This window comes from Cygnus olor, chromosome 20 (assembly GCF_009769625.2).
Source record: "Cygnus olor isolate bCygOlo1 chromosome 20, bCygOlo1.pri.v2, whole genome shotgun sequence".
NCBI lineage: Eukaryota > Metazoa > Chordata > Aves > Anseriformes > Anatidae > Cygnus > Cygnus olor.
The window spans coordinates 3,991,091-4,012,017 of record NC_049188.1 but is presented as its reverse complement, the minus strand read 5'-3'; the positions used below and the strand labels follow the sequence as shown (position 1 = coordinate 4,012,017).

Here is a 20,927-nt window from a genome sequence, read left to right as displayed (position 1 = left end):
TGCAAAGACCATGAACTTTTTCCCTTACTCATTCTGTGGATACATGTCTTTTAGTCAGAATTTACTGTATGCATCAAAGTCTTGCATTTTCTGTAGAAATGTGCTTTGTCACCTTGGTAGACCACAAGCAGCTGAGCAGCACTATACGGATGAATATGCTTATCTGGGGTTAATGCCCTTTCACTACTACCTAAAATATTTGTCAGATCTGCCAATATGCAGTCAAAATATTTTGAACTGAAATGTTTTGATTTTCTCTTGAAACATCTGAGAGATTATTTGCCTACTATTAATCTTTAAATTGGCTTGTTGGCAATTTTAATGGATCCCATTATATGACCACAACTTTCTCTGCCCTCTTATTTATTTTGAAAAAACAATCAAACAAAACCAGGCTGTTTTCTCTTTAACCAGCAAGCTAGAAGTTGAGTGCATGCATGACTGTAAGCTTGATTATTAGAGAATTCTTACATTCAGCTAGAAGATCCCTGTGTTAGAAACCTAGAAGGGATCATCAGGGAGAAAACCCAGTGGAGCTGATCCCCCATGAGCCAGAAACACTGGGGCAGAGAAGAGCTTTGGGATCTGGTGAACAGCAGTGTGATGTGAACAAGAGGAAGGGTGGTAGGGCTGACATTTTAGAGTGACCAAAAATATCTTTTCCATTTTGCTAGTTTTCACTATTGGCAATTTGACGGTTAGTCCCTTTCAAGGTATTTTATTTATAGCTCTGCCGGTGTTTCTGTGGTTTCGTGTCTTTAAATATTATTGGGTCCGGTCTTGCACTTCAGGTACACAATTCCTTCCTACAGCAAACACAACAGGGAAACAGAAACAAAAATATAAACGATGCAGAGAGGGCATGGTTTCTGAAGGAAAGCAGTTGGGACAGTTTCTCCACCCTCAGATAGATCACCAGCATCTGGAAATACATTTTCTTTTCCTTTTCCGTGCAGAAGGCCCTTCTGACAGAAATAAGGAAGCGAGACAAGTCTAGGACCTGCTTTCAACAGCAAAGCCTGGCACAAAAGGCTTCCAGCATTTTGCACTGCCCTCCCAGGCCATGCTTGCTCTCTGCATGGGGCAGCGGAGCCTCATTTTGGGTAAAACCAGAGGCCCTGACTGCTTCTGTGGTGGTCTTGAGCAGAAGGTGGGGCAGCACAGACCCGCTGTAAGGGGGTGCAGCAGCCTGCAGGGCCTTGCTGAGATGCCAGCTAGGTCCCAGGGTCAGGGTAGGAATGAAGGCAGGCTTCACATCCAAATCCTGGCACTTTCTTTGCTATTCACCATTAATTCTTGTTCCAAATCACCTAGAAGCACGAAAAAGGCCCATACAGCGATGACATCCACCTCTCGTAAGGCCTTGCAGGGTCCCGTGCATGCTCAGTCATGCAGCTGGGTTACATCCCTGGCATCCTGCTCTGATGAGACAAAGCTCCACGAGGCGCCTGGCCAGGGCCCTGTTGAGTCCTGGAGCCTGAAATCCCCACACAGTGCAGCCCCTGTGCCCCAGGCAAAGACTGATCTCTGCTTTTCTTGAGCAATGAAACTTTCAGCCTCCAGCTCTTCCCGTTATAAGCAGTGCCAAGAAGTGTTTTCAGGGGTTTCAGAGGTCATTTGGGTTGCTTCACTTCTGGCTTTGAGATGTCTGGATGATGATGTTTGGGAAGTGATGAGGATTGTCCCCATAAGACCTGTCTCCTTCAACATCAGTCAGCTTAAATCACCAGGGTTGTCTGAAACAGTTTTAGCACCAACAGCAGGGGTTGAAACTATTGCCTCTGGCAAAGACTGCCAGCACTTGACCTAATGCAGTAACCTGGTTAACAAACCTCAGTCCCAAGCTGCTATTTCTCCCAGAAAACAAAACCCACGTGCCTCAGTTTCCCTTTTCATAAGACACAAGTGATTGCACTGCAAAGCACCAATGACCAGTGCAAAAAGAGTCCCGAATAATGTTTATCTGATGCTTAGGCCAGAATGGCTGTAACAATGTTAAAATAAGACTTTGGTATTTTTGTTCAATAGTGGCTGGGTGTGGATGGTTGGCATTTAGTATTTCCCATGTGTTTTCTGGGTGCAGGGCCCGGAGGGGTGGTTAACCTGTCCTTGAGCTGCAGACACGAGAGGGAGACTTTACATTTCCCCAGACATTTCACAGGTGTGCTTAGGTAGAAAAAAAAAAAAGAGTTGCATTTCTTTTAAGAACAGCTTAGGCCAAATGTCTTTGCAGTACCGCAGAAGTGAGCAGGATCCATGCTGGTGCCAGTAGCAGAGCTCTGTTAGCTGCAGCCATCCTGATTCACCGCTGCTAAAGAGCTGCTCGGTCGACTTCACGGTTGCTATATTCAGAATCCATTTGGCCACTTTTGACTTTTATGCTTTCTAAAATAAGGCAATAAAGCATTTAGGAATAGATAACAGAAGGAGAGAGCACTTCACCAAAGAAAGCGAAAGAAAATAGCGTGGCATAATTAGTACAGCGGAGCTGGCAGCAGCGAAAATGAGCTGTAACAACCGTACTGTGGCTGGCAGTACGGCTGCAGGCTGCCCTGCACATGTCCAACGTGGCGGTGGCAGAGAAGGACATTTCCCCACACGGCACAGTCCGGCCTGAGAACGTGTGTCATTGGGACAAAGGGAAATAAAATCATCATTTAGTGCTGGGAGGACAGAAATGATCCTGTCGGTCCTGCGCTTGTGTCAGTCGGAGGATTTATCCAGCTGAAAACATTCTCCCAAATCAAGAGGGAATGGGAATTAGTGTAACCAGAAAGGCAGGTGCTTTTTTTAGGGAAAAATCCAGGAATGTCCTATCTGGAGGGCTGAGTTAAAAATAAACGGGAGCCTCCTCTGCCAGAGAAGGAATGAGAGGGCTTAGAGATAGGAGAGATTGTAGAGGAAGGGGCCGCCTCTTTCTTTAGTGTTAATCATTTTCAATTTGCATCGTTACGGTGTCTAGAAGCACCAGGTGGAAATCAGGGCCTCATTGTGCTGGGAATTGTGCGCAAACATAATGATTAAATGTTGCCAGCTCTGCAGAGGTTGAAATACCATCCCTCATCTCTGCAGAATCACTAGCCAGCATAATTATTGCAGAATAAGTTTTTTTTGCAATTTCCCTTCCAGAATAGCTGTGCCACTTGATTTATGTCAGAGTAACCAAGCCCAAGGGGAGGAAAAGATATATTTGTTGCAGGTCCAACCTGGTAACCTTCACCAGTAATAATAACTGCTCGGAGGCAGAAGCTGCTCACCACGTCTTTGTTCACATTCAGAAATTATTTGCTTGTGTCTCAGTTTCCCTTTATGTAACTCGGGAGTAGCAGCACTGCACTCCTAGCTCAGGGGAGGCAGTGCTTAATTTGCTGAGGGTTACTTTTCTATTAGGACTTTTCTAATAGGTAAATGATGCTGTAAAAGCCCAAACTCAGGTAAATAGCGTTTTAAATCAAACAAACAAAAAAGCAACACCCCCAATTGTCACAGCACAAGTAGGAAGCAACACAGCAAGCTGTCATTGAGGGGTCTTCACACGATGACCAAGTCCCGTTGGGTTTCTGTGGTGCTGTGCTTGCTGCTCAGAGGTCAGAGAGCCACAGGAGGCACTGGGCATGTTTTTACAGCTTCAAATGACCACAGTGGATGCCAAGCACACGAACTTTTATAACAGCACAAAGCAGGTCGGAACCGAGGGGCGAGGATGGTCCTGCCCCTGCTGGGGTCTGTGCTGAAACACCTCCATGCCCCGAGCTGCCAGCACGCCGCAGGGAGCAGCTTTCTCAGGACAACCTGAAACCTATCATCAGTTCCATTTTTCAGCACTTAACATCTGCAGACCTTTAACTGTTCCCTACAATCCTGCATTCAGCAATTTGCCATGGGTTTTACCAAACTGAAAGGCAACGGGAGAAGGGGCTGGGAGCTGCAGTGCTCAACAGAGCACCGTGCCAGGGAGGGCTCCCAGCCTTTCCTCCACGCTCTCCCCCCGAGCACCAGCTCCAGCCCCTCCTGCACAAAGCAGAGCCGTAGCAATTGCCGTGGGCTTTCCCGACCTTTTCACACTGCACAGGGGACTGGTTTCCATTCACAGCAGACATTTGCTGCATTCCCTCCAGACGCCGACTGCTCTGTATGGTCTCCACCTGAAAGCCGCAGGCCCTGGGGTCGCTGGCTTGGGCAAGGAACTTGTGTTGGTAAAAGAATTCAAATTACAGCCTCTCGTCCTGCTGGAGGTGGTTGGTGAAGGAAAGGCAAAGGCAAGGATCCCCAAAGCTCATGTATTGTAAAAAGCAAGCATAGAAAAGAAAATAAACTCTCCCGTGATTTTTAAAGCAATCTTGGGACTTTTAGGGATCCCAGCTCAGAGGTGTTGAATGGCAACTACAGGGAAACGTGTACAAGTACCATTTCTCCTAATTTCCTATTCTGCCTTTTAATACTTCCTTGGGAAAGAAGAGAGGCTTTGCATTACAAGCAGCTAGAAAGATAAAGCAGCCAAAACCAATCCCCTGCTCCACCTGCAGCCCTGCCCTGGCTATTTTCAGTTTTGCCTGCAGATCGACCCCCTTTAAACGGGTGTGAGAGGTGAACCTGAACGCTGTCGCTTCGCTGCCTCTGATCCCCGGGAAGCGAGTTCTGCCAGGCGTGGATGTGAGAAGCGGTCTGCCAGTCCCCTCTGCTGGCTGAGGCTTAGCTGGAGAGAAAGCTGCACCACCGCACCCGCTGCGTGGGGCTGCCACCACCCAGTTGGCTCCAAGGCCTCCGGGCTCCGGCCAGCTTTGCCCCCAGTGCTCTTTGCACCTCCAGTGCACGCACCTGGCATCGCTCTGACACGGCAGCGGCACGAGAAAGGGTGAAAAAACGAAACGAAACACCCAACCTTAAAAATAGTCTTAAGAATAGATTTTTTTTTTTTTTTTGAAAGCTGAGGCATCCTTCTGAGAGCAAATCACCTCCCAGTGGGGGATGGACAGCTTGATGTTAACTCTGCTGACCTCGTGGCCAAATTGAAGCTTCTTGCAGCCCATGTCCCATAGGAGCCAGAGCGCTGCAGGTACCCTGCGTGCTGCTGGTGCCTGCTCCCATCCTGCAAGGGGTCCAGCATCCCCACGGCCCCTCTGCTGACTTCCCCAAGGCAGCTGCAATCCAGTTTTGAACTGACGAAATGTCAGCTTTTTCAAAATTTCAAAATTTCAGCTTTTCCGAAAAAGAGGTCAGACCCTCGAAGAGAGAGCACAGCAAGTCTGAGCTGGTGCAACCCGAGAGCCCTGGCCAGAGCCAGCAGCGTGGGGCAGGGGCTGCTTGGGGCAGTTTTGAAGCTGGGGGCAAAGAGCCCAGAGGGGCAGGGGTTCCTCAGGGTGCTTTTGTAGATGGGGCCAAGGAGCTGAGAGGGGCAGCGCTGCTCACCCCGCTGGTGTGGGCAGCAGCAGGCAGAGCTGGCGCAGGGCAGCAGCTCCCCGTGGCTCCCCGCCAGCCGGCCTGTCTGAGACGGAAACCCAAGTGACAACGCTGATAACAAGCTGTGCTCGCGGCCGGAGGCCCAGGGGCCCTGCATGGGAGGGCAAAGCCTGGGGGAGCCTGCGCCAGCTCTGTCGCAGAGGCTCGGTGCTCCAGCCCGATTTGCAGGGCTCCTCTGCGTGCACAGACTCCCCAGTGCTGAAAACCACTATGTACCCTGCGTCCTGCCCAGGGCAAGCATGGGCTTTGCAAAAGGATGTAGTAGAAAAACTAAAGGTTTATTTTTCTAATAAAATACATTCTCACAAAATAACCCTTTCTTTCCCATGCTGGGGACTGCGCATGGCTTTTGCCAGCTCTCCTTCCACTCCCCTCTCCTCAATCTGGAGCCACTCAGGGGCACTGCTGGGGAAGGGAAGGCAGCGATGCTCTCTTGCAGGGCTCGGGGTGCAGGACACCCCAGCATGGCCCTGGCACCCCAGGCAGGGCTGGTGGAGGTCCTGTGGGTGCTGTAGCAAGTGCAGGACCCCTGTGCCCTGTGCAGGTGTCACCCACCCCAGCATCACAGCAAGCCCTGCCAGACGCAGGGCACTGGGCCGGCCAGATCCTGCCCTGGCTGCAGGGTGCTGCGTTCACGTGAGCTGGCGTTGGATGCTGCTCCTGCTGGCCTTGGGGCTGGGGCTGGGGATGACGACCGTGTTTTGGGAGAGGAAGAGGAGGAGGAAGAGGAGGAAGAAGGTGCAGGTTTGTCGGTCAGCGTGGATGCTGGAGAGAGAGAGGCATGGTGGTTTCGGGTGTCCTGCCCCCAACTCGCCTCCTGGAGAGACGCTGCTGTCCAAAACCCAGTGTCCATCCCACATCCCCACCCTGCCTGCCCCGGGAAGCATAGATGCCACATCAGCCATTACAGCCCACTGCTATTTCTCACCCTGTGCCCTTCCCAGGGCCTTAGGAACCCCCTGAGACCCATAACCATACACCAGCTAGGCTGGGGAACCCCACTCACCTCTCACTGCGTGTTGTCCAGCTCCTTCCCTTTCTTATGCGACTTTGACTGGGGGTTAAAGAAGAGAAAACGATAATTCTTTTACAGACCTGCCCCTGCTAACAGCAGGGGAACAAGCAGCTGGGAAGCACCAGCTCCTAACCCCCAGCATGTGAGCATATTCCCAGATGAATTTGGGGGGGACCTGTTTCCGCCTCCTATGAAAGGACGGGAAACATCCCGTGGTCATGAGGATGGTCTCGGAAAGTGAGCAGTGGGAGGAAACAGCGGGTCATGCAGAAAGTAATTTTGGAGGGGAGACTCACAGCTCCCAGCCTCGGACAGCCCCAGGGGCTTGGGGCTCCCAGCAGCTCGGGAAGGTGCCTGGGCACTCCTCGACATGAACGTGGTCCCTGGCATGGCATCACCACGCACGCACCCACACTCGCCCACCGAGAGCCTTCGGCAGGGAGGGATGTGCCGGTACTCACAGGCTCCTGTTCCGCGTACTTGAATTTCTTCTGCTTGTAGTAGTCCCGTCCTTGGAGGAAATGCAGCAGGAGCAGGTCGCAGAGCACAGAGGCCTTGAATCAGAGCACAGGCAGGGTTGGGGCTGCCCTCCCAGCTCACCTGTGCCCTCTTGTGTTCCCAGTTTGTCCCAGTTTTTCCCACAAACGGGTCACTTCTGCTTCAGGCCACTGATGGCAGCTGCTGAAGAGCATGAATCCTCCAAAAGTCCATTTAGGGCAGAAAAGAAGCTTGCTGGGACTGACACCGGGCAATTTCAACAGAAATTAAATGCTTCCCCTTTGGGTACATGCAGCGTACGCACCCTTTGGGTCGTGCCAAAGTCTTTAATGATCATAACGAAACAGGATCTCGGGGCTGTGCATTGCATGAAATGCTGCTCACCACCTCCCAGACCCCTTAGCAATGTATCTAACCTAACATGCAGCTGTCAGGAGGGCTGCCCAGCCCACCTTCCTCTCGCCCAGCAGGACGCTGGCTCCCTCCAGCCCATGGCCATGGGTCCCTGCTCCCCACGTTAACGGGGCACTGGGGCAGCTCCTTCCCACTCCTGTTCATGACCAGGGCACTAATCAGAGACACAAAGTAGGGGCTGGAACCACCCAAACTTACCACTCCAAAAATACCAATTCCAGAGCCGATCGTGGTCATGGTGGGGATGATGTCAAATTTGCCCGCCTGCATGAAGTCAGAGGGAAGCGGTGAGATGCTGCAACGAGCTCACAGCAGGAGAAGGCTGCAATAGCCACAGGTAGGGCTCAGCTGAGAAGCCCTGTAGCAGCTCCAGCCACGAAATTCCCCACAACCCAGAGAAACAGGAGCTGGTTAAGAGCTGATTTTAAGTTCATTTGTCGAACAGAAAAATATGGTTATTTCGGGTTTAGGCTGACACAAATTGAAATTATTTTGCATCCCGTATTTTTAACTAAAAAAAAGAATGCATACCCTTTAAATATTGCCAGTGGGAGTACCACAAGGAAAGCCTTCTTTCCCAGTGGGAAGAAAGAGAGGGGAAAATAAAAAATTAAAAAAAAAGATAAACTCAAGTGTTCTGGAAATGTCAGTGAAAGGTTTCAACTTTCCATGGTCCTCCCAAACCCCCAAAGTGGGTTTGTTCTGGGACAAAACCACAGGCTGAACTGCAGCTGATAGATGCAGCCCATACAACGGGTTCCCCTCCGTGTCCCCTGGGAATCACTGGCCCCATAGGACCTGACACTGCATTACGGTGGTGCTGACACCCGTGCACAGCTGCCCTTACCTTGCCGTTCACCAGGATGTCAAACCGGATCCCAAACACCTTGTACAGGGTCCTCTTGTCTGTCCCATCTTCTTTGTAGTATTTGGCATACCTATCCCATGAGATAGGGGACATTAATGGCTTGTTAACGTGTGTCTGCCACCCCCTGCCACCCCACAGCACTGGGACCTTGGTGGGATGCGAAGCAGGATGGGGTCAGGGGATGCTCCTGACCCTCTCCTAACACCCTGAGGGACTGGGTTCTCTCTTCCTATCCCATTCCTTCAAGCACTGCTGTCTGGCATTGCAAAGCCAGCACCTATTTTGGAGGGCAGTCCTGGATTTACTGCCACCCGCTGAGTGCTGTGGCATCCCCCAAACCCCCACCTTCAGACCCTGCCTGGGGAGGCAGGGGGGTGCCCTCACCTGAAGTTGAAGCCCGGCGAGACGTTACTGTCATCATTGTAGAGGCCGTGGAACTGGTAAATGGGCTTGCAGTGCCGGACGGGCCAGTCGAGGTCGCAATTCCAGTCGATGGTGATGCCCACCACTCCGCCCTGCAGCGGGGACAGCAGCACCGGGTGACACAGAGACACCCCGTCCCTCCTCGTAGGTGGCCCCCCTGGGTGCTACCAGGTGCCCTGGCTCCCCATTAGGCTGCATGCCCTATGCTGAGATGCTCGCTTTGGTCCTAAATGCTGGATGTACGGCTAAGTTCATGCCCTCTTGTTCCTGGGCATCATGCTACGCCCAGGGCATGGTCCTGAGCAACAATGGTCTTTGTGGCCCTTCCTTGTCCGATTTTGCCCATGAGTTTTGCCTGCCCCATGGCCTAACCCTGACACATCAGTCATTAAACCAGAAAAGGCCACGTCCAAGGAGATTCATCATCTTTAAGAGACTTAATTCTGCCGCTGCCATGCAAGCCCCTGGGAAATCCCACCCCTCGTTGCAGCAGCGGCAGCTCAGCCGGCCCCCCGTGTCCCAAGGCATGTCTCCAAACGCCCAGTACCTTAACGGCCAGGACGGTGAAATTCTGACCCGATTCCTTCACCATGTAGCCCAGGTCAAACACGGGGCACAGGGAGTCGGTGACTTTGTGGTACGTGCATTTCTTCAGGTACTGCTTGGTAACGCTCTCCACCAAGTTGCGCCTGCGAATGAAAGGAGAGCGAGAAAGACTCTGAAGAGCTGAAAAAATTGTAAGAGAAAGGAGCTCTGTATGGCCCTGGTCCAAGGCCTTGCCCAAAGCCGGGCCACTTCAGAGCTGGGTCAGGCACTGGGCCTCATCCTCCATCCCCACGTGGAGCGCAGACCTTCTCCTCCAGCCCCTCCTGGCTTCCCCCGCCCCACCAGGGGCCTGTTCCTCCTGAACCTCCCCATGTGGAGGACACTTCTCTGCTGTTTTCTCTCCCACGAGTGGTCTCTACATCAGCTTTGGGTTCGCTGCTTTGCATGCAGCCCCAACCCATGTTTCAGCACACACCCACCACCCTCACTTCTTTTTGCAGCCCCTCTTTCGTCCCCCAGGCCTGCCAGCCCTCCGGCAGCCTCCACCACCTCTCCCAGCTGCCTCTCCTCTCCTCGCCTCTCCTCTCCTCTCCTCATCCACGAGCAATGCTCCCAGCACAGACAGTTTCCATCTGGGACAAATCACAGACAGCGCATCCCACAGCACCCACACTTAGCCGTTTTTTTTTGCCATCTTGCCCAGAAAGGGTGAAAAGGGAAGGATGACGTCCTGCATGCCACCCGGGTCTGCCCTTTCTCCTAAAAATAGCCTTTCCCTGAAGCCTCCCTGCCCTGGATGGTTTTGCAAGCCCCGTGCCCTGGTCAGTCCCGTCCCACCCCTTCTGCTCGGCAGTTCATTAGCAGCAGCGATCAAAGGCAGGAAGTTCCCCCTGACCCTGGCTGGCTCCGGCCACCCTCTCCTCCCAGGCCCTGCTGTCCCCTGCCATGTCCCCCCTGCAGCCCCTGCCACCACCTCACACTGCTGCTGCTGAGGGTCCCACCACCCCCTGGGGGGCAGCCCCACACATGCCACACTGCCGGGGCATTTAACCTCGGCTGCAGAGCGGGGATGCGACTGGCTTAGCGAGGAATCCGCTATGCTCAGCACAAATAGCTGCTCCTAATTTGCTCCAAATCAGCTACGGGACCGGTGGTGCCATAAATCCTCTTAGATGCATGCCAGCATCCAGCACTGCCTGGACGGGCTGGCCCCATGCCCTGCTGCAGGACCTAGTGGTAATGGTGAGGGTACGGGGACTGCTGCTTGTTTTGGGGGGGCAGCAGGCTCCTCCTGGCTGCTCACACCCTATGGTCATATTTAATTTTTTACTGCTTTTGTAGTGGGGGGAAAATAGGGAGAAGAAAAACGGAGAACCAGAGAAAGTGCATTTTCATGCAGGTGGTTTGAAGATAACTCAAGGGACATTCGTTCCAGCAGCCCCCTCCCTGCAGCTGCAGCCAGCAGCTGTGCTGGGATGGGTTTGGAGGGAGATGGCTCAGTTCCTATCGGCTCAGCTGGTGGTGGAGGGGGCAGCAGCTGGGCCAGTGCTGGGCTTGCTGGTGAGGGATGACACCCCCATGTCACGCACCCAGCTCTGCCCCTGATTTCCCCTCAGGGCCACGGCCAAGCAGAAGTCCTCCCCCCAGCCCTCCCCGTACCTGGACACCTTGAACCTGGGGAAGGTGATGCTGTTCTTGATGAACAAGGTGAACTTCTCTGCTTCTGACAGGAGGGCAGGGCTGAAAAACAAGCATTGGCACATGTCCATGGCAAGGAGGAAAGGACTTGGCATATGCCAAGAGGTGCTTCACAGTGGCCCATGGAGGCTGGAGATGGAGAACAGCTCATGGGCAGAGAATGACTTTGCTCTGAGGGCAGCTGGGCCACGCCTGGATAACCCGGCAAAGAAGGGGAGAGCCACCAGGAGAAAATCAGGCCAGGAGGGACACAACCTCCCGGGGATATCAGGCAGCACCTACCTGGGCTGTCCTGGCAGAAACCCACAGAGTCTGGGCTTGTTCTGCCCTACACCGAGTGCTTCTAGTCCCAGCTAGGTGCAAAATGGGGCAACAGCATCTCTGCTTACTTGGGAACGTGGTAGTCAACTTCGACAGGGCACCAGCCAAAGATCTCGCAGGTCTTCACCGAGCTGTTGAAATTCACACACCTGCCCGTCATGAGCCCTGCGGGGCAGAGAGAGCTGCTCACGTCCCTGGGTACTGGGAAACCCCAGCTCAACACCGGGATTTGGTGGACCTGGGTGGGGTTCCAGCCCTGCCATGGCCATCCAAAAAACAAAACAGTGCCCCTTTATTAAAAGGGCGATTAATTGTGGCCAATCGGTTGTTAGAAAGCTGTAAGTCAGGGGGAAACATTTAATTTCCTTGATTATCCTTTTGTCAGGAATGTTTTTGCAGCTCAGACATCATTTGGAAGAGGACAGCAGGGCCAGCCCAGGTGGGATGCTCTTTGGGAATGCCAGAGCCTCCCGCAGCCCCCCCAGCGGGTGGCCCGGGGCAGGTCCCCACACAGCCCCCCCCAGCTGCGTGGCCCCACTGGGGCTCGCTGTGCTCACCAGGAGCAGCAGTGCCGTACCTTGTCCCTGACGGCTGTACGTCCCCTTGCTGCAGTCACTGTCCCTCGTGCAGAGCCCGGCATCCGGCAGCTGTTTGGGGAAAGCCGCTCAGCGCTGTGTCCCACCATCACCCCCCACGGTTTCCGTCCATCCGTCCCCCCACAGGGCAACAGCCTCCTCCATACACCGCTTCCCAGCCACAGGCATCCGAATTAAGCAGAGAAAAGGGTGAGGGGTTTCTTTTTTAAGCTTTAAGGCTCATGCTTTTACTAAACTTCTCGCTTTCAGGAGAATTACTTCACTGGTGCCACCACCTCAGCCCCCTGAGTTACAGACACGGTGACCGCTGAAGGGAGCCAGGGCGTTTACCTCCGGGCAGGTTCCTTGTTTCTGTCCAGGGGTGATAATGAAGTTGGTCATCACCACGAAAGAGTTGTCCCCCTGCGGAGACACAGCCAAGGAGCTGACAGACAGCACAGTGTTTTTGGGGAGCGGAGGAGCCCCTTCCACATGGGACACCGAAACCACCGGTGCATGGCCAGGCGGGCGGCTCCTTTCTTCCCCAAATTTGTTTCCTTGGGTCCCAACGTGGGAAGCTGGTGGTGGCCTTGGGGAGTTGTGGTGTCACCAGTCCGCCCTTGCTGCCCACACCTGGAGGCACCAAAGGAGCCTTCAGCCTTGTGGGGGCAGCATCAAACGTGCCCCATCAACCAGGGGGGTACCAAGCATCGGGCACTCCCTGGGGACGACATGGGGAAAGGTTTGTGGCAGGAGCCACGTGCTCTCCAGCAGGGAGAAGCTGTGCCATGGGTGGCCCCACGGAAAGCCAGCACCGAGGACCCCACCAGGACCTGCTCCATGGGGTTGGGGTGAGAGCAGCCTCCCCAGCCCCTCCAGACTCCTTACCTGCGGTGGGAAAACGTAATCCACCACGTCCCAGATGTGCGGGCCCAAGACGCTCTCGTTGGTCAGCGTCAGGCCTTTGAGCTTCACCGACACGGAGCTGACGATGCTGTCCTGTGACTGGTAGCCCTTCTCGTAGAGGAAAACCCACCTGGGGGAGGAAGGCGAGCGGTGGGTGCAGCAGGGACAGGACGGGACAGGGCAGATGCAGCGAGCGTTTCCCTGTGCTCCAGGACATCTTCAATTACTTCCCAAATTTCCTCTTGCTAGAGGGCCCAGGGACGTGTTGCTGAGCTCTCCTACCCCATGTTCACGGTGTGTGGGAGCTGCAGGACCTGGCTGACTGCAGGCTCATTTATTTGGGGGTTTGGGATACGTTTTGTGGCTGAGGGCAGGCAAAGGCAGGTAGAGCCGGGTCTGGAGGGCATTTAGGATTGAAGCCTTGCTGGACTCAGCAACCCACCTGGTCCATCCTGATCCACTGCACTAATATTCTCCACAAATTGCTGCCTCCAGTGCTGTGACATGGGTGAGCCCAGGGCCCCTCCAGGGCCACCAGTTCCCCATCCAGCCGAGGGAGCCACAGTGCCAGGGGCTGTGGGCAGCATCCCTCGTGCTGCTGCCTCCTGATCGCCCGCATAGCCCAGCTCGCTGGGGCCAGCTCCTGGAGCTTTTTAACCCAGGGCATAAACAAGCTGCCGCTGGATGAAGTCTGACTCAGGGAGCCTATAAACATGGGCAAGCTACCATGTTGGGTAGCACTGCCGGCACTAAAAAAGGAGCGGTCTGGTTTTTGTCCCCGCCTGGAGCTCTGCCCTGCGGCTGCCGGACATTTTGGGGATGGTGCTTTGGGGTCTGCAGCCCGATGGGTGTCCCAAGCCAAGGGAATAGCACCCTGGGCTGAGGGCAGAAACGGGGCACTGCTGAAGAACTCGCCTTTTTCACCTTAAACATGTACTGGGTTATACCGGGAGGGCAGGATGTGGCCCCATCCCAGCCGCCGAGCCCTGGCAGCAGGGCAGCATCTCCCTGTGCTGCTGGCGCCGCCTCAAGCACTGCCTAGGGGGCAAAAATCCCCCAGCGGTGTCACCCAACCTCCTGCCCCATCCTGCCATCATCTAAGCCTCCTTGCATGCAAACATTTCAGGAAGCCAAAGCCACGAAGCACTGCCTGCCCGGCTGGCAGCGATAGCGCCTTATCGCAGCGCTGTCTGCAGCTGGGGGCCGGTCCTTCCTCCGCGCTCATGTCCCCGCTGCTGCCACACGGTCACGCATCCTGTGCCTGCTGCCCGGGGCATGGAGCTGAGATAACTGCAAATAAATCAATATCTGCCTGCCGAGCTTGCTTTCGAAGAAGAGCTAATCTCAAACATTACGGCTTGGTGCAGGCACTGAGGGATGCCAGCAGCCGGGGGCCAGGACATCCCAACCCCACCAAGGCAGCAAAAACATCGGAATTACGGCAACACCTTCTCCTCTGCCCCTGCTCATCACCCCTCCAGGTTTTTCTGCTGATCTCTCCTTGCTGCCCAGCCTGTTTTAGCTGGGTTACTTAAGCCATAGTTCCTTCGGAAATCCTGCTGCAAGCAACCGCCCCTGCGTGTTCCCCCTTCACAGGAGCTGGCGGTTTGGGCTGAGAGCTGCCTGGTGACCTGGGCAGGAGCAATGCAGGACCCCACTGCCGTGGTGCAGCCCCTGGGATGCTTTTCCCCCCTTCTAGGGGAGCTGGAGTGAAGCTGGGATTGCCCCTACAGCTGCCAGGAGCTCGCTCTGAGCCCCAGGAGTGGCCACTTCTCTGCTGTACTGCGCCAGCCACCCTGTGCTCCCCAAATACCCATTTTTTCCCCCAATTCTTGCTCTGCTCTACCCGCAGCAGCTGGGCACCCCTTCTCCATGTAAACCTCCTACCATGGGTCCTTCCTGGCTGCCAGATGCAGGTGCTGCTCTCCAGCCCATTGGGGCACAGCGATGATTTCTGCATCATTCCCAGCCCCATAACGCAGCACCCCGTGCCCCACCACCTCTCACTACTGCAGCCCCAGTGCCTTCTCCTGCTGCGGGAAGGATCCCAAGGGTTGAAGCCAGCTCTGAGCAGCTCCGTGAGCCCTGGGGCACCCAAGGACACGTGTCCTCGTGCAGCTCCAGCCCGCCTGCCCGGCTCGCTGCCCTTTTTTTGAGCTGCTCTCGGGGCTGCCTCGTACAAGCAAAGCAAAACAGGGCTTTGGAGTGCGGCCGCGTCCCTGCCCCACAGCAGCTGGGGAGGGGACAGGGAAATTTATGGCCCTGTCTGCAGCCGCCTGGGTCTCACAAATCACCGCGCTGGCCCCAGCTGCCTCTTATTTCATATAAAGAAAAATAAAAATAACAACAGATTCTCAGGCTGCTGGCCAGCAGCTGGAGCAGCAGCTGGAGGCGGCTCAGCGAGCGCTGGGGCTGGGCAGGGCTCGTGCCTCTGAGCAGCCGGGATGTGGAGGACACGGGGCTCAGCCCCACGGCGGGACACAGCATGCGTGCCAACGGGCAGGGGGATGTGATACCACTGGCAAAACCCCCTTGTGTTGAGATATAGGGGAGACAGGAGCCCCTTCCTCCCTGTTCCTTTCTAACGTGGTGGCAAAGTGCTAATTTGGGAAAGCGTGCCCCGGCGAGCCTTACCCGATGATGTATGCCAGGACGATGAGCTGGATCAGCCGGAAGGTCAGTCCCACCTTCTTGTTCCTCACCAGCACCATGCGAGGGGTGTCATACTCGAAGAGGAAGGAGGACACCTTCTCCATGCATTTCTGCCCCATGGCTGCACCGGGGCTGTGCCGCCACCGGCCCCGCTGCTCGCCGCGGTGCGGGTTGGGCCGTGCCCGCCGTCGCTCCTCTGTTTGCAGAGAGATAAAATAAATAAATATAAATAATAATAAAAATGCTATCGGGGCTGCTCCGTGCTCGGCCGGGCTGTCGGGCTTCCTCCTCTGCGTGGGGACGGGGTTTCCTGTTCCTATAAGCGCTGGGCTGGGTGCAGCGGTGCCCTACATGGAGCGGGGGTGGGACGGGTGCGGGAGGGTGCAGGGGCCCTCCCTGGGGACAGGGAGGGAGCGGGGAGCAGAGGGGGTCTGGGCAGGGACAGGGGGGTCCGGAGGAGGATTTTAGGCAGTGAGGTCAGGGCATCGCCTTTCTGCCCCCTCGATGTTTGGGGTTGTGCATCTCCTGTCCCTGTCCCTAACCCATGTCCTGCTCCATCCCCCCAGAGGCCACCCCAGTCCCCCAGGTGGGGGCACTGAACCCCAGAACTGGGGACACAAGCCCGTGGGGCAGCCAGACCCCTGGCTTGGCCCCCTCCCACAATGAGGTCACCCTGCTGGGGCTTGGCTGCTTCCCAGCGCTTGCCCAGGGGCTGATCCGGGCACATTTCGAAGCATTTTCAGCATTTCCAGCATTTCCTGAAAGGCCCCTGGGAGCGGGGCTGGTGGGCACACCCCACAGCGAGCGATGGATGCTGCAGCACTGCGGTACGTGGCCAGCACAGAGCGGAGCTGGAGCTGAACGTGCTGGGCTGAAATTCGGGGCCTGACATCGCTGCAGTGGGGTTTGGGCTCAGCACTGGGCAAAGCACAGAGGTTGTGGATGTGGGACCCCTGGGAATGGGGCACTGGTGGGGGGTCCTTTGTTGGGGAGCACTGGGACCGGCTGGGGGGAATGGAGGATGCTCTCCCCCAAAATCCCCAGCAGTGCCATTGCTCCCCGCCATGTCCCAGCCACGCGGGAGGCAGCGCCTGGACGGGGCTCGGGAGCCACGAGCACGGCTCCTCTCTGCCCCGTGCAGGGAAAACATTTTGGGAAACGTGGGCAAGCTGAACCTGCCGGGAGGAATCCCCCCTTTCCAGGCCATGTCTATTGACATCACCTGTCACGGCCCATTGCCCTTGGCTCGGCATCGCGTTGCCCCATCGGCGCAGCCCCGACAAGCGTGAAAGCAGCAGAACAAACCGCTTGCACTGCTGGGCGATGGGGAGCGTGGTGGGGAGGCAGGCGAGACATTTATCTGCAGCCTCTGGGCGCCCCAAGGAGCTCGGGACTCCAATTCCAACGCTTCCACGTTTCCAGTGGCACGGCCCCATCCCAGCTCCCCACTGTGGGGCTACGTGGAAAGCTGTCAGATGGGCGGCCAAAAGCAAATGCTGATGCTAATCGTGTCAGATTGAAGGCTGATCCTGCTATTGAGCTGAGCAGACAAACCTTATAAGCTTAGATATCTGTCAGGAGAGCAGCAAATAACTTACTGTATGAAACGAGGCCTTTTAGGGAAGGCTGCTCACCCTTGCCAAAGCCATGGGGATAATGAAAATAGGACAGCTAAATTTAACAGCAAAATGACTTGTAAAAGAGTCACTTCTAACCTTCCTCTGGTACTTGGAGTCAATAAAATGGTTAGAGCATGGATTTAGCTAAAATAGTTTCCATCGGGAGATAACGGGCATCACCCAGTTTACTCCCTCCTGGAGCCGTGGCGCAGACCCCGTGGCAGTGCTGGCATTGGGCATCACCTGCCTGCGACACCCCAACATTTGCAAACCAGCTCCGAAACCTCGTCTCCTGCTGCGCCCAGCTCACGTCACCACCGCTCACACCTCTCCCCTGGCTGCTCCCTCCCAGGGCTTAATGCTCACTAAATTGCTTTACAGCACGGATTTAATGGCCGGGGGCTGGCATTGCCAGGCTACCGGCCCCACAACAGCGCAACGTGGCACAGGCAGTGCCAGCTGGCTGGCGTGCCCCGGTGCCATCCCCCCCCTATTTGCAGTGACGTTTCCCCAGATGATAATGCCGTGATCTGTTAACAACGCCCTGTCTGCAAAGTGGTGACCGCAGGGAAGTGGTGTGCCACTGGTGAAGGTGTGGGACCTACCTGCCCAGGGAAGGTGGATGCCCGCAGGAAGATGCTGAGCTCATGGGGCCGTGATGCTGTGCAGGTGCTGGGACGTCCCCACACCAGGGCTCGCTTTTGTCTGCAACAGTCTCCTGTGGCTAATACCTTGCTGCAAGGGCTAGCAAAAGATTTACAAGAATAAATCAGTGGAAATGGTGCTTTGCAGGTGTGGTGCAGCCCAGGGGTTGTGGTGACCTCGGGCGGCTCCACAGCTCCTGCAGTGCCTGGCCACTTCCTCCACGGTCCTTCTGCACCGAGCTGGGCTTCGTGCTGGCAGCACCCAAAATTGGGACCAAGCAGGGCAGGAGAGGGACACTGTGGGGACAGAGGGCACAGGCAGGTATTGAGAAGGAGAGTGTGCTGCACTTTAGGAGGTGACGTGCACACAGCAAGAGCACGTGCAGCCCCAGTAACCCTGCACTCACGCCCAGGACCAGGCCTGAATGCTGCCCGTGGTTGGTGCTGCCCGGCCCCAGCACTGCGCTTGGCCGCATCCAGCGCCCCCGTCAGCTCCGCTGGGCCAGAGCTGGGGTCAACGAGGGCTGAAGACCGACCTGAGGGCATCCCTGGCCATGCTGCTCCTCCTTCCCCATTCCTTGAACTCTACCTCTGCTTGGGGCTGCCTAGAGAAAAATACAAAATGAAATAATAATTTTTAAAAAAAGGTATTTTTATATTTTTAACGGAGATATTTGGAAATGCGAGGGCACCCTCACTTCAAGGTGGGACCCTGGCACAGAGGATGGAGAGCCACTGGGGCATGAAGGGGGTGTCTGAAAGCCTCCATGCGGGGCACGAGCCTGCCCACACCCCGAAAAGCAAAGCCAGGGTCAGAGCTCCCAGGGCTTTCCAGGCTCTCAGACGCTGCTTTTTGAAAAAAAAATCTTGGGGGGGGGGGGGGTTGCAGTAGAGAGGGGGGAATAATAATAGATGAAGCTCATTACACAATCCAGACTCACGCTTGGCAGCTTCCAGCACAGAGCTCCGAATTTCAGCACAAAAAATGCGCAGCACGCTGCAAATCTGGGGGCCGGGGGGTGGGGGGGGAGAAACACGGTGGCAAGTAGATTTAAAATACGATGGTGGGTGCAAAAGGGGACCTGTGTTGGCCAGGTCACTGGGAAGAGCCCCCATGACCTGGTGGCCATTCCCAGCAATTTTGGCTGCCACGGACCCCTTTGCCCCTGCCAGCTGGAGGAGATGCTCCCACCGCCCCGCCATCGATGGGGAGGGCGGGGAAAGAAAAACCAAAAACTGGCAGATGTGAGCGAGCGAGGTCTACGAAACGGCATGTTCAGCTTTCTTTCCAATTTTAACTTGTCCTTGACCTCCCTTCGCTCCTTCCCAGCAGCGCTGGCTCCTCTCCGCGCCCGCCCCGTGACGCCCTGGTGTGGACGGATGTTTTCGGTGGTGCTCAGCCCGCAGCAGCAGCGTTTGCATCCCCGGTTGCCGTGACAACCCGCATCCCTGCCCGTGGGTTTGGCTGCTCCAAGGCAAATGGATGATGCTGGGATGCTGTGGGTACTGGCGGGTTTGGTGCCCCCCTTCCCATCGTAGCCATGGGCACACGCTCAGCCACACGGGGTACGGAGAGCCATGGGGTTATTTCGGGTGTAGCACCTGTTTTGGGACCCATGCCTCCAGGGACACGTGCAACCTCAAGGGTAAAAGGTCCAGGGATGGGTTCAATGCAAAGAGGGGGATTTAGGGCATTTTGTGCTCACCGGTATGTGCTGAGGTGATGCCGCAGCCTCAGGAGCAGCCGGTGCGAGGGCTACATCCAGCACAGCGGTGGTGGTGCTGGTCTGTGCCGGGCTGGAGACTGCACGTTTGGGGGGATGATGCCAACCAACGTCCTCTTCCAAAACCTAGCCTTCACGGGTGCTCCACATCTTGGGATCCCATCACCACCATGGCACCTTTCTCCTGCTTGTAACCTTCAGAAGGGGCACGTGGGGCCAACAGCCCCACAAAAACATACACGGACAGATGCCAGCATGAGCCCGGATTTGCTCTGAAGCACGACCCCAGCTGTGGCAGGAGTTTCCACTCAAAATACGACCATGGGGAGAGCCGTGGTTGATCTGGAGATGGAAACACATGGCCCCAAGCATCCTGTTCCGCTCCCCAGAGGAGGCCAATTGCTTTAATTATCCTTTCTTTATTAATTCTTTTGGAGATCATGGCAGGGCTTATTCAAACCTACTCAGCCGGGGGAGCTAAGGTGAGGACTATTCTGGATGCAGTCAAAATTAGCACTGTTATTTGTATTCTCGTGCCCCACGAACGAATTAGCTGGTACTTTAAACATTCCCAACAGTCGTATCATGCCACTCCTTCCATCTCGCCTTTGTCGTCCGATGCCAGAGACAAGCTCAGCTCCATTTCTAGTTTGGCTGCTCTGAAAACCCACAAGAAATCCCGATCTGGTGAGCACAGCTCCTTTTAGGGCTGAAGAATGCCCTCAGGCACCGCGCGCAGCTCCGCGGGCTCCCGGCCGCCCCCCAAATCCGCCACGAACAGGCAGGGGGGGAAACAGCAGCAACACCAACCACCAACCAAACAGCAAACAACAACAGGAAATCCAGAGTTGTCTGGTAAAATTGCTTTTATTTCTGTCATTTCCTAAGTATAAAACACAACAGCCCAATATTGTGCGGACAGAGGGTACGGCGTGCGTGCGGCGAGCCTGACCGCAGCCTCCCGGCACACCTGGCTGGCTGCAGCTGGTCATGAGGCACGGCTTGGGAAGGGGAAATTCAGTGGAAAAATATCTCTTGTATAACAAAATAGGAAACCTCATTTCTCTCAGTTCTATCCCCTCCTCCCCCCCACCCCAGATTGAATGATTTTACCTTTTGCTACAAAGCACGAACTCATTTTTCTATACCAGGCTGTTCAGGCACCCATAATGAACCCAGAAGCACATTCCCAGCCCGAAGCCACCCAGCGAGGGCTTGCTGCTTGCCTCCCCTGGGTCTCACGTGCCTGCACGGACCCAGCAGCACCCACGGCTGGGACAGCAGCCCATGGTACCTGAGCCCCCATCACTGCTGGTCCATGCAGATTTTGGCTTGTTTAATGCCCTGCTCCTACCAAAAGCTGAGTGGCACCAAGAAGGCAGGTCCAGGGAGCATAGCTGACCCCCTGCATCCCCTTCCTCACTGAAGACAGTAACCCCAAAAGCCCCTGTGAGCTCTGCACGGGGTGAAGTTCTGCTCCATCATCCCACACATCCGTCCACAAAGTGCCACCGCACAGGGGCAAAGAAGAAAAAACCCAGGTGGGACCAAGCAGGGACATTCA

General features: G+C 55.5%; 1 protein-coding gene across 2 annotated transcripts; it reads right to left on the bottom strand.

Annotated features, from left to right (window-relative positions):
- Positions 1 to 5,719: 5,719 nt before the first annotated feature.
- Positions 5,720 to 15,695, bottom strand: P2RX1 (purinergic receptor P2X 1). Of its 2 annotated transcripts, XM_040532110.1 has the most exons (13): positions 15,359 to 15,695; positions 12,707 to 12,854; positions 12,170 to 12,241; positions 11,821 to 11,890; positions 11,312 to 11,408; positions 10,884 to 10,964; positions 9,226 to 9,367; positions 8,640 to 8,770; positions 8,235 to 8,325; positions 7,586 to 7,651; positions 6,937 to 7,029; positions 6,467 to 6,514; positions 5,720 to 6,225 (listed from the first exon to the last, which is right to left on the bottom strand). In XM_040532110.1, exons 1-12 carry the CDS (start codon positions 15,493 to 15,495, stop codon positions 6,470 to 6,472), a joined length of 1,173 nt encoding a protein of 390 aa, XP_040388044.1. In that variant the 5' UTR covers positions 15,496 to 15,695; the 3' UTR covers positions 5,720 to 6,225; positions 6,467 to 6,469. The 2 variants fall into 2 exon arrangements, 1 of the variants encoding a protein (XP_040388044.1); XR_005813876.1 differs by having other exon boundaries at positions 6,467 to 7,029; positions 15,359 to 15,679.
- Positions 15,696 to 20,927: the final 5,232 nt, after the last annotated feature.